Source organism: Cuculus canorus, chromosome 3, assembly GCF_017976375.1.
Source record: "Cuculus canorus isolate bCucCan1 chromosome 3, bCucCan1.pri, whole genome shotgun sequence".
Classification (NCBI taxonomy): domain Eukaryota; kingdom Metazoa; phylum Chordata; class Aves; order Cuculiformes; family Cuculidae; genus Cuculus; species Cuculus canorus.
This window is the reverse complement of record NC_071403.1, coordinates 21562521-21577446: the sequence shown is the minus strand read 5'-3', so window position 1 is coordinate 21577446 and position 14926 is coordinate 21562521. Positions and strand designations below refer to the sequence as shown.

General features: G+C 42.3%; 1 protein-coding gene and 1 pseudogene across 1 annotated transcript in view; one reads left to right on the top strand and one right to left on the bottom strand.

The window, feature by feature from the left end:
* Positions 1-14226, top strand: part of RARS2 (arginyl-tRNA synthetase 2, mitochondrial) — a 40875-nt gene extending 26649 nt beyond the window's left edge. Inside the window, 9 exon segments of the mRNA XM_054063576.1 lie at positions 2127-2203; positions 3498-3622; positions 7437-7504; positions 7604-7713; positions 8714-8806; positions 11501-11575; positions 12482-12545; positions 13947-13982; positions 13984-14226. Coding sequence (XP_053919551.1) covers positions 2127-2203; positions 3498-3622; positions 7437-7504; positions 7604-7713; positions 8714-8806; positions 11501-11575; positions 12482-12545; positions 13947-13982; positions 13984-14034 — 699 coding nt within the window. The 3' untranslated portion in view covers positions 14035-14226.
* Positions 3891-6589, bottom strand: LOC128851823 (dnaJ homolog subfamily C member 15-like; annotated as a pseudogene).
* Positions 14227-14926: the final 700 nt, after the last annotated feature.

Genomic DNA, 14926 nt, shown 5'->3' with positions numbered 1-14926 from the left:
TTCTATCATTTCTGACTTTGAGGGCAGAGAAAGTGGATCATAAAAAGAGAGGGTGTAACATGAACTGTTAGGAGAGTTTGTGGGACAGATAGCCCGATGAGGGAACTGTCAGCCTTGCTGAGTTTTGCTGCTTTTTCGTAGTGCTTTGTAGTGGGTTAGGACTTTACTTGGTGTTACCAGAGGTGGGAGGACTTCATGGGTTTAAGCAAGAACATCAATGATTTTTGTCTTTAATTATTAAATACAAACATTTGGACACGTATAACTTCGGAGCCTTTAAGAAAATAATTGCCATTCTTTATAATGCAAATCTTTTTAAGCATTTTTGCTATTTTTGCCATGCTATGAAGCTATGAAAAAAAAAAAGTAATTTTATGAAATGGTAGTGTCTACAGATTCATCTTTTTTAGCCTACATACACATCCATATTTTGAGTATTACTTTCAGGCACAGATGAAGTTGTGTGGTACTCCTAGTATTTCTTTCCATCCTTCTTAAATAATTTGGTTTTCATGCAATTTTAATTGTGTAGATTGTTCAAGCATAATAAAACACTAATTATTATGCTTCTTGCAGTATCATGAAGCATCCTGAGAACACAGGAGTTGATACTTAGTTTTCACGTGGCCAGCTGAAACCTGGAATTCAGCTTGCACTGCCTGATAGGCATCCTTGTCTTGGCCTCCCTTTTCATGTTCTTATTTCCATGGCAGTTTCAAGGACTGTTAAATAGGCTATTAGATTATTTTCTGTTAATGTTTTTAAATATTCTTCTCTATACTATTTCTTTGTTTACAAGGGCTCGTTGTGATAGGACGAGGGGGAGGGAATGGGTATAAACTGGAGAGGGGCAGATTTAGACTAGACATAAGGAAGAATTTCTTCATGAAAGTGATGAGGCACTGGAACAGGTTGTCCAGGGAAGTTGTGGCTGCCCCATCCCTGGAGGTGTTCAAGGACAGGTTGGATGGGGCCTTGGGCAGCCTGAGCTAGTTGGACGTGTCCCTGCCCATGGCAGGGGGGTTGGAACTAGATGATCTTTAAGGTCCTTTCCAACCCAAACTATTCTATGATTCTATGATTCTATGATTCTATGATTAAGTTTATTGTGAGATCACTTAATGAGAGAGATCTGTCTTTGTTATGGGTATAGAGAGCTTGTCTCATATGTAAGGTGTGTGGAAAAGAGCTTGGACATCCTGGTTTGAAATGCTGACCACTGCTGTCAATTTATCAGCCTTGCTTGTGGATCAGCACAGAGAGGTGACGTGTAGGAGTGGAGCAGGTTAAGAGGAACTGTGAAAGGAGGCGATTGCTTGAGGCTTGATACAATGGTAGAGTTGAGAAAAAACACAGATAAGCACTTCACCCACTGCTCGCTTTCTGCCTCGGAACACCAGACAAATAAGGAAATACTGGTTATCTGGTTATCACTGCAGTGTTTTTTAAGGAGGGACAAAGAAATCTTTGAGTGCTGTGAAAGCAACTAGGTAGGGGAGCAAACTTCATAGCAACAGCTGTAGCTGGAAACACAAAGATCATCTGTCAGGAACTGCCTTGAGTCATAGGAGAGAGTAATTGGCAGTGGGAGAGAGCATAAGACATATCATTAATATGAAAATGTGATCATTTACACTTCTTTTTTTTCCAACTATGTACCTGACTTACAATGTAAAGCTCCACAAATCACACTAGAGACAAAAGAAACCAGTGGCTTCTGGAGACAGAGAGCTTAAACAGGTGTTCTGCTTTTAACCCAAAGGAACTTTAAAGTTTGACCTAAAACAAGGGAATATAACAAGAGCAGCAAGGTTCTGAAGTGAAAATGGGGGCATTTTGTTTGAGCGTCTCACAGATTATGTGAAACTAAAGAACATCAATGTTTCATTTCCACTCATGGTTTTGCCTTCATGACTTAGGAATAACTATTTTTGCAAAGGTGGATTGCTTTTTCTGACAGGGTACAAAATCCCATTGCTGTGGATTCGAGCTATTATATATTTCAAGTCTTGTCTGTCTTTGTAGGTCTTAATTCTGCTTGCAGTGACTCACTGGCACAGTATCTGTGGTGCAAATTCTTATCGGACTTGGAGTGTTTTCTAATACGCAGCAATTCTGTTCCTTAGACAGATAAAAGTCAAAGTAATCACTTTCAACATTTGTTCCAAATACTGAAGCTCATGGGTTATGACTGGGCAGAAAGGTATGTATTTGTGAATCTTAATTATATACCTTTTCTTTCTTTATTTTAAGAATGGCTAATACGTACATAGGAGTTGCAGTGGAGTTCTCTGATTGTGTCCACCTACCACTGTGCTGTAGCACATCATGTAGGCATTTTGGATGAAACTCAGCTACAAGATGTGCTGCTCATGTGCAACTAATGAACTCCAGAGTGCAAGCAGACATTTGGCCTGTAGGACCCAGCAAATTCTAGTCCAATAAGGAGATAAAAATCAGAAAACAAAACCCTCAGAACTTTGTGCAATGTGGCCCTCAGGTCCTGGGCACCAGCCTTTTCACTCTATACATCTGCTCCTACTGGTCTGCTTTATTTGTGAAGAGAGACAACGCTATGTGTTCAGGCTGTGAAAACCTGCCCTGTTTCTCATTTAACAGGTCTTGCATAACTGCTTGATGTAAAAATGGGGAAAAGGGAAACAATCTTTGAAAGGCTTTATGGCATAGCTTCTGGGATATTGTGTGATTGCATATTAAATGATTACTTCTTAAGGTATGATATTTTAGCAGAGACCTGAATCTGAGTTTAAATCGTGCTTCAGGCTTGAAGTATCTATTACAAAGAAATGTGTCCCCCTTGTTATTCATTGTAATTACCAATCTTGTTAGCAATCTGAGCAAAGGGCAGTAGTGGATCTGCAGACTAAATCACATTCCTCTCAAGACAGACTGTGTGTCTTTTCTGGTTAAATATAGTATTTTAGCCTTCAGGAATATCAGTCTGCCTCCTTTCACGGTGCTTAAATTTGCACTAAAATTACCTTAGGTTATGTATCCTGTATAATGCTTGAGATTATTGTAAGCAGAAGCAATGAATGCTTTATTATTAGCAATGATTAATTACACTTTTAGTTTAATGTGGCCACAATAGTAGTATTATGACTCCCTTTCTAATGTTATTAACAGATCTGTGTTGCCACAGTAATTTGATCTGTCTACATCCTGCCTCTCCTCCATTTATTGCAATTTATTGCATTGAGTCCTCTGTACTAAAGCTAGTAGCAAGAGAGATTCCCAAGAGTACGCAATGACCAGGTTATCATAATTCTGATCATAATTTTCCCATTATATAATAAGTATGGAGCTTTGGTTGCTGAAATGAGAATTACTGATTATATCACCAAGCTTCCCACGTTGGAGCGCTATTTATTCAGCTGTTATTGCTGTTTCCTGGTAAGAATCCAGCTCTTAACAAACACTGCAAACACTTCTCTTGATTAAAATGTAATTTTAGGTCTTGCTGCTTTTCAACACAGGTGCCAGCATGTGTCTTTTGGTCTAGTTCAAGGGATGAAGACTCGGAGAGGAGAAGTAATTTTCCTAGAAGATGTTTTAAATGAAGTTCGCTCAAGGATGTTGCAAAACATGGCTTCTGCAAAAAGTTAGCTATTTCAGATCTTATTAATTTCTTTTGATGTTCTGTGTTGATCAAAAATGTGTCAGCTTTTCTACCCTTCATTTTTCTGTGCATCAGACTAATTGCAGAAATGTGCACTGATCTGTGCACTTCTTACAGCTCCTGTAATATAAACAATGTTAAAATAATCCTTTGCAACTCTGTGAAATTCCCTAAATAACAGATTTGCTAATTTTAGCATTCAGAGAAATGATTTCATGATTTTTTTTTGCAATGAGAAGGAAGTCCCTGCCTTTGGGGAACAACAGTTGATTTTCTCTGGAGACATAAACTAGTCCAAACTAGTGGGGTTTGGACTGGAGTTCAGGGAACTGTCAAACTTCATCCAGAGGATTTGTAGCTCTGACAGTTTTCTCTGCCAAGATTGATGGTAGCTTGCCCATAACTATTGCCTTGTTATCCTCCCAGCTTCATGAGTGTTTCTGGAATCCCCAGGAGGTCACCACCTATGCAGCAGAATCTGCTGAAGGAGGTGTTTGCCTGCACCTCGGGCTGTGGCTCCAGAGCCATTTCCTCTTGACCAGTGAGGATTCAAGCAGTTCCTGGTGAAATGCTGCCCCCTCTTGTGCTTTCTGGAGTAAGGTGTGAACTGAATCAGTAAACTCATCAGGTTAAGTAGGGTTCATCTTCCGTGCTCTGCCTCCTCAACTTTTTTAATCCAGGTATTTTTGCTTGTAGAGTGGACAAGGAGAAGGGGAGGGGGTAGACAGAATGATAGCAGGGTGACCCTCAATTCAAACCAGTTTTACTGCAGAGAGGAGCAGAGCTTAGAGCTTCAGTTCGAAGGTTAGTGTCATAGCTGAGCGCAAAACAAGCTAATTTTTATGCTGGACTGAAGTGGCACAGCAGAGGTGCAGACCGGTGTTCCATTGCACAAACAGTAGGCAGAATGGCCAAAAGAAGTAATGTGTTCGGGTGGCACTGCAGCATTCCCCAAAGCTTATCCATTAGATCCTAAATCCTACTTGTGCTTGTAGAAATCTCTCCTTGGCAATGTTTGAATTCCTGCCTTACTTCCCCTTTCTTAAATTAGAAATCCCTGACTCATAGCAATGTCTGCGGTGTTTGAAAAGCGTTTGGTACAAAGTGGAAGATACTGGAAACTTGTATAAAATGCGTAACTGTCATTGAAAAGATTTTGGGAGCTGGATATCTTAACAGCCAATGCTAGCTTAAAAAAATTAGGCTGCTGTGGAGCAGGAGCTGGTTAGTTCAATACCTTTGTATAAACTCTTTCTTTGCTATTAACTGTACGCAGTTCTGCTATTTAAGTTTCATTACTGACATCCTTTTTCTTTCTACTCATCTCAGTGAATCCTTCAGTCCACATAAATCCACGCTATAATGCCTATTATTTCCTTTGCCACTTTACTTCTTCGTAGATATCTTTGGCTTATCAAGCATCTAAACAGAAGCCTAAATTCTGAGACAGTTGTTCTGTTCTGAAATAAATCTCAGTTATGAAATGTAATAATGTAAACTAAACAGAATCATAATCTCAAGTTGGAAGGAACCCATAGGGATCATTGAGTCCAACTCCCTGCTCCTTGCAGGAGCATAACTGTACATAACTTTACGTGACTGTAAAAGATTTCAGTTTGCTTTTAAGTAATCTTAAGCTTTGAATTATGACAGTAAACAGGAACAATCAATGGAGTTTTAAGAAACTGTGCAGAGCAAGTAGATATGAAAGCTGATGCATAGTGTATCTGCTGATTCTTTTTTGACCAAAAGCTTCAGATTTCAATATTTGGCAGAGGATTCCAACAAGACTTTTGCTTTGTTTACTTTTGTTGCTAAGTGTGGTGATCCACCTTTATCAGGATGATTCAGAATCACAATTCTTCTATGGGCTGTTCTGATTTTGACCTTGTCAGCAGATGGACTTACACCTAAAATAAGACGAGGTTCTCATTTTCTGCTCAAATCCTCTTTTATTGTATGATGAAAGACTAGAAGTTGAAATCCTCTTTGCTGTCTCTAATTGCTTGCCTAATAGTTTCTAAAGGTAAAAAACGTAAAAACACGCCGATGCAGCAGCTGCCATGCTAAGTCCAACTGCTGTCATATTTGTCTTTGAGATTTCTGCAAAGCTTTTGACACGGTACTCCACAATGTTCTTACCTCTAAATTGGAGAGATACAGATTTAATGGATGGACTGTTAGCTGGATAAGGAATTGGCTGGTAGCAGTGTCCAAAGACCTGTTTGTCAGTGGCTCAGTGTCCAAGGTGGAAACCAGTAACAAGAGGTATCCCTCAAGAGTCCATATAGAGATCAGTGTTATTTAATATCTTCATCAATGACACAGACAGCAGGATCAAGCACACCCTCAGCAAGTCTGCAGATAACACTAAGCTGAGTGGTGCAGTGATTCACCTGAGGGACAAGATAGGATCCACAGGGACCTGGACAAGCTGGAGGAGTGGGCCTGCGCAAATCTTGTGAAGTTCAGGTAGACCAAGTGCAAGGTCCTGCATCTTGGTCAGGATAATAATCATCAGTATCAATACTAATGGGGGGATGAATGGATTGAGAGCAGCCCTCCAGAGAGGAACTTGGGGGTGCTGGTGGATGAAAAATTGGATATTATCTAGCAATGTGTGCTTGCAGCCCAGAAAGCCAACCATATCCTGGCTTGTGTCAAAAGAAGCAAGGCCATCAGGTCAGGGGAGGCGATTCTGTCCCTCTACTCTGCTCTTGTGAGACCCCACCTGGAGTCCTGTGTCCAGTTCTGGAGTATCCAGTACATGGACCTGTTACAGGAGGGGCACAAAGAAGATGAGAGGGTGGAACACCTCTCCTGTGAGGAAAGGCTAAGAGTGTTGGGATTGTTCAGCCTGGAGAAGTTGTTGTTATTGTGGCCTTCCATTCTATAAAGGGAGCTTATAAGAAAGACGGAGAAAGACTTTTTTTTTTTTTTTTTTTATCAGGGCAGTAGTGACAGGACAAGGGACAATGGTTTCAAACTGAAAGAGAGTAGATTTAGCTTGGAAGGAAGACATTTTTTATGATGAGGGTGATAAGGCACTGGCACAGGTTGCCCAGAGAAGTTGTGGTGGCCCCATACCTGGAAGTGTTTAAGGCCAGGTTGGATGAGGCTTTGAGCAACTTGATCCAGTGGGAGGTGTCCCTACCCACAGCACAGGGGTTGGAACTGGATGATCTTTAAGGTTCCTTTGGACTGAATGATTTTTAAAAATCCCTTCCAACCCAAACCATTCTACGATTCTCTCAGTTCAGATTCTCTGAGTATAGTCAGTTTGGATATCTACAGTGGATGGTGTGAATAGTCCCTAAATGTACATTAGCCATTGGAACAATTTTTCTTTGACTATTTATGCCTCCATTTCAGTTGAGTGTTTCTTATCAGTTTTTAAACAGAATCCGAATTGCCCTGTCATTCCTTTCTGGATCTTGGGAACTGACTGGCTGTCTGAGTTCTGAAGAGGAATTCAGTGAAGTTGTATCTAACCAGCCTGTTGTGATGAACTCTTCTGGCCTTTAAATATGCATTACACGTGCTAGGGGAAGTGGGAAAAAGTCCATCTGAAAGCACTGTACCGCACCTTTTAAGAAAGATTTGTATCCTGGACTTCGTAGAATCATAGAATCTCTTGGTTGGAAAAGACCTTTGAGATCATCAAGTCCAGCCATATGCATCCTGACAATTTCCATATTGCTAGTTCACAGCTGTTTTATTGGTATCTCCGAGTCTGAGCAAGGGAGTCATTATGCTACTATGGACTTACAATTTCTTTTTCTCTGTTTCTCTTCAGCAACCAAAGAGATAGAAGACCCCATAGAGACAGCAGAGAAAGTTGGTCTTGCAGCATTAATAATTCAGGTGAGTCTGAGCTGTGCCCCGAGGTGTTTGCATCTTCTGTGTAAAGTTAAAAATAGCGATGGAGAGCCATATCTAGGTGACATTAATCTGTTGTTCCAGGACTTTCGGGGCCTTCTGTCATCTGATTATCAGTTTAGCTGGGATCGAGCTCTTCAAAGTCGTGGAGATACAGGCGTGTTCTTGCAGTACACTCATGCCAGACTCCATAGGTAAGAAGACCATTTGTATGCAAAAGTACAGTTTGACATATATTTTAACCTTATTAATTTACTGCTTTGCTTAGTAGTACTGTTAGCTGCCTTCCTAAATACGACACATGCTCACTTTTTTAGCAGAGGTGTGAGTTTACCGTAGGAATTGCTGAGACTTCCCAGAAAAGCAAGCCAATTAAAATTTCCACATTATTTCTAGAGGGCTAAGCTATCTGCCCATGTGATTTCTCGGTTCTAGGAACAGCTCTGTGCAGCTAGTGTCAGTGATGAAGAACGGCGGCCCTAGGATTAAGGAAATTGCTATAAAAAACAAAATGCCCATAACTGTAAAATATACCAAATCACAGAATTAAATGGTTTTGGCTACTGCTGTAGGTAGTGCCTTTTTAACATTCTGTTATTTCTCACTGTTGGTAACCAAGGTTAAAAGCAAACACCTTCCTGTTGAATCAGGTCAAACACCTGACATGTTTGATTATCTTTTTATCAGAATTTCAGGGGAGACCAGTTTGAACAGTTTTATCAGTTATGGTAACAGATCTCTGTGCTCTGTCAGAGCAGTTTGAATGCAGACATGGATTAAAAGCTGGATCAGGCCAAAGGTCTGTACCAGCCTAGTATTCTGTTTGAGGCAGGGAGTGCATGCAAGCCTGATCCCTTTCTGTAGTCTAGTCCTCTTATACTCCTGTATCTTCTAGGTGTTGATGGTACCTGCACGCCATCACTAGAGGTTTGACTACCTCCCTAATCATTTTAGTATCAGCTTTTGGACCTGTTGTCCATGCATGTCTCTAATCCTGTCAACATTGAAAGGCTAGCACAAGTTTTAATTTTTTTTATTTTGGGTTGAAGTCGGCTAGTCTGTCTCAGTGCTCCATTCAGCTTTAGCAGAAGATGCTTACCCTTTGTTCTTTAAAACACAAATTACTGATTTTCCTGTTCAGATTTCCTAAAGAGTTTTTGATCCAGCATTTTTCATTCTTACATTTTAGTTTAGAACAGATAGCATGGGACATGAGCAGGTAACCGAGGTTAACGCGGCGTGCTTGCAAGAGCCAGATGCCATCTCTGTTCTTCAGCATCTTCTCAGGTTTGTCTAGTTTTCTTTTCAAATACCAGTTCCCTTAAATAAACTTGTAGATTTGCAGGCCAGCCTGTTGAGCAGTCACATACTGCATGATCATGAGAGAAAAAAGGCTATTTCAGGCAATGGCTTGTCTGTTGGGTCATAGGATCATAGTGTTGCAACATAGCTCTCACTTGAAATCCTATGAACTTTGGAAGCCACATGAGGTAAAAAGCAATGTTTGGACATACTTTATGTACACAAGCTTCTTATTATTCCTTGTCTTCACAAAAAAACCGCTAAGCTCTATATAAATATAGCTGCAGATTTGCCTTAGTCCGTATTCTATTTTTGTCATGTGGGGAAGTGGAGAGGAAGTGCTCCTGGCTGAGGAGAGATGGAGTGTGTTCATGCACATTCAGTAGCTCAGCATCCTTTGGAGTACTGAACATGTGCAGCCTCTTAATAACAGTTGTGTTCTTTGTGAATTCGGTCTTAAAGTTGAGCAGTTTCTGTTTACATTGTTTCATAGGTGTGTAGTTAAAATATGGAGGAAAGGGAAGTTGTCCATGTTGAGTAGCCTGTGATGGAGCTGGAAGTAACTGAGGCTTTCAGGATTCCTAGCGAGAGGTCCTCTATACCACTTTATGCACTGCACAGCGCCAGAGTTAAACTGCTTTGGCCGCACTAAGCCTTCTTGAGGGCACTCTGTTTAAAATTTGGACTTCCAAAAGTCACGTCAGAGTCCCAGGTGCTCCTTTCCGTCTGCAGCTGTCTTGTTGCAGAGCCATACCATTAACTGTAATTGCCTCAAGAGGTCTGCCTGTCAGTTTATCATATGCTGGCGTGCTCTCTTGAGGAAGGGCAAAGCCAGCCAGCACTGTAAATAAAGACTGGTAGTATCTTATTTATCCAATGCAATTGTATTTTACAGAAACCTCATGGATCATTTCTTGGTTTTTATCAAGATTAGAGTACAGCTGCTGGTGTTGTGTGTGAAAAACTGACAAGGTTAATCTATTTCAGGTTGATGTGCAGGCATCACGGCATCCCAGACATGTCCATTTTTCAACACAGGTGGTTGCTCTGCTGCAGGGCCCTTATTTTTATAGAGCTGCAGATCTGCTTATTGCAAAGGCCTTTGAGTCTGGCCAAGCACCACATGGAATCCATGTGATATGTCTCCTGAGACCTTGACTTCCAGCAGAAAGCAATATTTAAGGTTATCCATTAGACCAGGCCACTCACATTTAATACTCCATGATTTCAGGAATAACAGTTACTGTTCAGTCCTCCTTGTGAGTGGCATGAATAAATTCTTCTTGAAAAGTTCCCATGATAAACACTCCTCATGAGCTGCCAGAAGCCCTTCCCATGGGTCTGCTTCTACTGTTTGAAAAGCTACCATTTGCTTTTAAAATTAGCTGACTAGTTCTGAGTACTGTTAACTTCACAGTGTAATCGACAGTTAGACTGAAGATAGCATATATATCCATGCAGAAGTTGACTTATTAAACTGATAAAATTATTTAACAAGCTGTTCTAGGCTACCACTGAAATGGCAGCTTCATGGAGCATAAGATGATATCAAAAGAGAGGCACTTTGTTGATACCAACTTTGGTGCTTGATGAAGATTTTTATGGCTGTTTTGCTGGTGCTTGTTGATAGTAATTTTTTCTGTGTCTGTCTCCTGAGGTCCAACAGCTGATGGTCTCTAAGCTGCAGAGGTTCCCCGGATCATATCTCTCTCACATCTGCTTGCACAGTGGTATAAAGGCAGCAACCTTTTCTGTCTGAAGAGGGGCCACCCGGCGCATGCCAGCAGAGGTTGAGCCGCTAAAACGCAGGTCCTAAGGAGGTGGTTTTGTAGTTTACCCACAATGGGAATGGGGGCCACAGCCTCCCTGGTGCCATAAGATTTTCACAATGACTACTGAGCCTCATTACCAGAGCGTACTCCACAGTTCTCCTGCAGCTTGCCTTTAAAGGAGGAAGATCCAGGGAAGTTTGGCTTAGGTGTGCTGGCGGGGATGGGCCTTGGGCGCTGAGCAAAGACCAGGAAGTCCACTCCCTACTTTGAATTCAAATCTATTCAGTCCCAGAGTGGTTGTAATTCCTTTCAGGCTGTGAAAAAGGATGTGAACAGCAGGACATCTGAAGAGAAAAATACGGATCTCCGTGAATCTGCCTGTATTATCCAGTTAATACTGTCTTAACATAAGTCATTTTTATTCCAAGGTTACGTAAACCTACTTTGGGTTTTGTCTTTCTAATGTTACGAGATTCCCTTTAGCTACTTAAAATTCTAAGCTGCATTTACTAAAAGCAGCATCCTCTAAAGGACTGTTTTGACAGCCTTGGTCATTTAATGCATATTTTTTGTTCCCAGGAACTTATGGTTGGTGCAGAAATGTAAAACCAGACATAGTGTTCCAGGAGCAAATATAGCTCTTGTGTTCTCTTTGCCATCGCCTGCCTCTCTGAGCTCAGCCATCGTGTTTGCATGATGAGGGGCAGAAGGAATCTCCTTCAATAAGTGAAAGGAAGAAATAATCACTTATGTGCTAATTATATGGCTGAGGACTGGTTCAGAAGATTATTTTTAATTCTGCAGTTGTGTTTGTGTGTTTGTTCTGACTGAAACAAGGTCTGATGAGCCTTACATCCGAGTACAACCTGACCACTTCACCACTAAACAATCGTTCTTTCTTCTACAGGTATGATGAGGTCCTATATAGATCGTCTCAGGATCTGCAGCCCAAGCACATTGTCAGCTACCTCCTCACACTTAGGTAAGGTGATGGCTGATACTGGTGTCCATCTCCGGTAAAGAAAGGTCTTCCTGAGCTGGCTCTGCAGCCCTCACATCCACATTGCTTTGAAAAGTAAAAATCATGGAAGATGTAAATTTGTGGGACATTTTCTCTGGAGCAGGAAAGGTACAAAGTAGGGTAGGAAATAATATATAATAATAAAATAATCTATAAATAATAATAGAGATCAAGGTTGGAACCAGGAACAAGGGAGCCAAGAGCCTCCTCAGGAGCTAATTGCTTTCAAAAGTATCACGTTTGCCTGTAACCCAAAATCATGCTGGGCTCATAATTCAAAGAGTAGGTTTGAGCTGATATATGCTCGCAAATCTCAAAGTTTCAGCCAGGAAATTTTGTCCAAACCCTTTTAACCACTGATCTCAGCCTGGTTGTTGAGGTGACAAAACATATTATTACAGTGAGTTGTACTGCCTATGTGACCTCCACAGGGAGGGTCCCCTTAGGGACCGTCGAATTTAACATGACAGTCAAACACTGGAGTGGGCTTGCTAGAGGAAGCTGCGAGCCTGCGCATGGGGAAGGCTTAACAAGTTAAGGAGAATGGTTATAAGGAATCATACACCCTGGGAATGACAGGGCAGGCTCTAAAGGATATTTCCGACCAGTTTGGGAGGTTTTTGGTGAGGGGAGGAAGCGGACGAGATTGTTTTGGAGGTTTTTTTTACAAGCATTAAGTGTGATGATGGCATGCCCTGACAACATGTAGGCTACAGAAAACCATGCCTCCCTCAGCCAGGTGAAAGAAGCCTCTGGCATGCTGCAGCTGTGGCTCTTCCAAGTCTGCCGCTTTCTGTAGCCAATAGCACTGCTCTTGGCAAGAGTCTTAATCATTCTTACCATTCTCAACGTGTTTTCCTTTTCAGACCATCTTGCAGCTGTGGCACATAAAACCCTTCCTGTAAAAGGCAGCGCCCCTGAACTAGCACAGGTATGGTACAGCGTTTGTTACTCACCTGGCATCTGCGTAGGGAGGCTGCAAGGAATGATCCACTAGGGTTTTGCCAACCCAAGCCGTGTAACCACTCGTGGAATATGCACCTGCAGGCTAAGGGAGCCAACAAGCACACTATCCTGTGGCGGCACGCACTTTGGGGAGGGCAGGGATTGCTGTTCATGACTCTGCCATCAGGAAAGGGCTGCTCTGCCTGACCTTTCCAAAACAGAATGCTCATCAAGACAACTGCTCCCACCAGTTAAACCCCCTTTTCCTCCTCATTGTGTTTCCTTCTGAACTTTAAAAGAGCATTTGACTTGCTGGTTAATTGCTTGATGGTTTCCTTTAGTGGTTATGTGGGAAGAGGGAGAATTAGGAGGTAACTGAATCTTTCTCCTCCCTGTTGCCACCTATGTATTCCAGGCTGTCTGTACTGCCTTTCCTCACTAAAGCACTGAGGCTGATAATGTTCCTATGTAGTTCCAAATAGATGCAAATTATTTTCTACTGACCTCCCCAGCAACATCTGATCTCTTAACAGTTCATGTAAATGATATACTAATTACACTACTTTTTTTTATTTCCTCTTTTATACATTTCAGAAGCAGTTAAATGTCTGATTTTGGTAGAAAAATTGCATTTGAGTGTTGAGCTGTGTTGTGGGGGGGAAAATTTCAGTGGAATTGCTTGAGATGTACTCTGTAGTTGAGCTTAGATGCTATAGGTATTCCTGCCTTTGAAGAAGCTTCCAAGCATTCTTAGGAAGAACAGCTAAGACAGTCCAGTAAACAAGGAAAATTTCAGTTCCTTATCCTGTTAAAAAATATATTTCTAAGTATCTTACACGGTGACAGCTTTCCAAGAACTACTTTTTTTTTCAATGCAAGGTTTGATACAGCTCTTCCAAACAGCCTGCTGTGGAACAGCCACAACAGTGACAAGGAAGAATGAAATTTTCAAAGCAGCCTGTAGTTGCTTGAGAGCCTCTAATGCAGGCACAGTGGGAGGAGCTGTATCCTCAGTCTGTAATGGCCCATGGCGCATGGAACATTTTCACTTTGTAGTCATTGGTAGTTCTTTTGAAGGCACCTCCTGAGGTTGCTGTGCGCCGAGGGTGCTAGACTGGGCTGGACACCCCTTTCCAGCTGCCCTTCATTGACACAGGTGTCCCTCTGACGACACTTGAAGGGGCTGTTGACAACTGGTGTGAATTCTGCCAGCACTGGTGTGTCGCTCAGTTATGTGTCTGCCCAGCTCCCAGCGCTCTGCGTGAGGACAGAGGATGTGCACAGTTCTTCCGCCTGGTGTTCTGCTCCTAACTGCTGTTCCTGGGGAAACTACACCCTGTTGTGTAGCAGTGCTATAAGCTGACTGACGGCTGTTCTTGTTTTCCAGGCAAGGCTCTGTCTCTTTCAAGCTGCACGCTTGGTTTCTAGCCAACGGAATGAAACTTCTGGGTATCACACCCGTGACTCAAATGTAACGAGGCTGTACACAATGGAAAGTCACATCTCTCAGTAAAAGGATTTTTTTCAAGAGAATATAAATATTTTCCCGTGCGTCATTGCTGATGCAGACTGGAAGCTGTCTGCTCTTGGAGGTGTTACCACATCAACCCCAGAAGAGCTCGCAGGGCACAGCCTTTTGGGGGAGGGCAGGGTTGTCACAATCACTCTCTCCCCTGGCACATGTAGGATCAGCGTAAACTTATGACACGGGTAGTGTCCCGTAAAAAGAGAACTGCCCTGTATTTACCTTTGTAAATAGAACATCCTTTTGATCAAGGAAGTGGTATTAACTGTGCTGCCCTAAGCAATCACATTTCTCCCTTTCTTGCGGTTGCCATTGGGTACTTAGGCCTAAAGGCACAACAGCTACAGGAACTCCGTGTACTGTAACGAACTGACTCTGTCAGGACACCAACAGAGAATTTTTTCCCATGTGTTGGACTGCATTCCCCTTCAGTAACATTAGCCAAGACCAAGAGTCGGCTGTTACATTCCTGTGCTTCACCCATTCCTCTGTCACGCTGATGTGATGACCAGGGAGAAGAGGGTTTGCCGCCCAAACTGGTGGAACAGGAACTGTGGTGCTTCCTCAGCACTGTACACTTGCTCAGACGTGGCAGGTGCTGCTTTGCAGCCCTGAGCCACCACGCTGCAGAAGAGAGGCGGAGCGCCGTGGCACAGGTGGCCGCTCTGGCCTCTGAACTGCCTGACAATACCCACACCACCAAAAACCTTGACTCACCAGAGCAGCACTAGTGACACACTTGATTAAATGCACAGGACAGCTGGCAAAAGGCAGAGTATCCTCTCCCACTGGAACAGGATTGAGGCATGTTGTTACTGCTGTGTTTAACATGCTCCACTTTC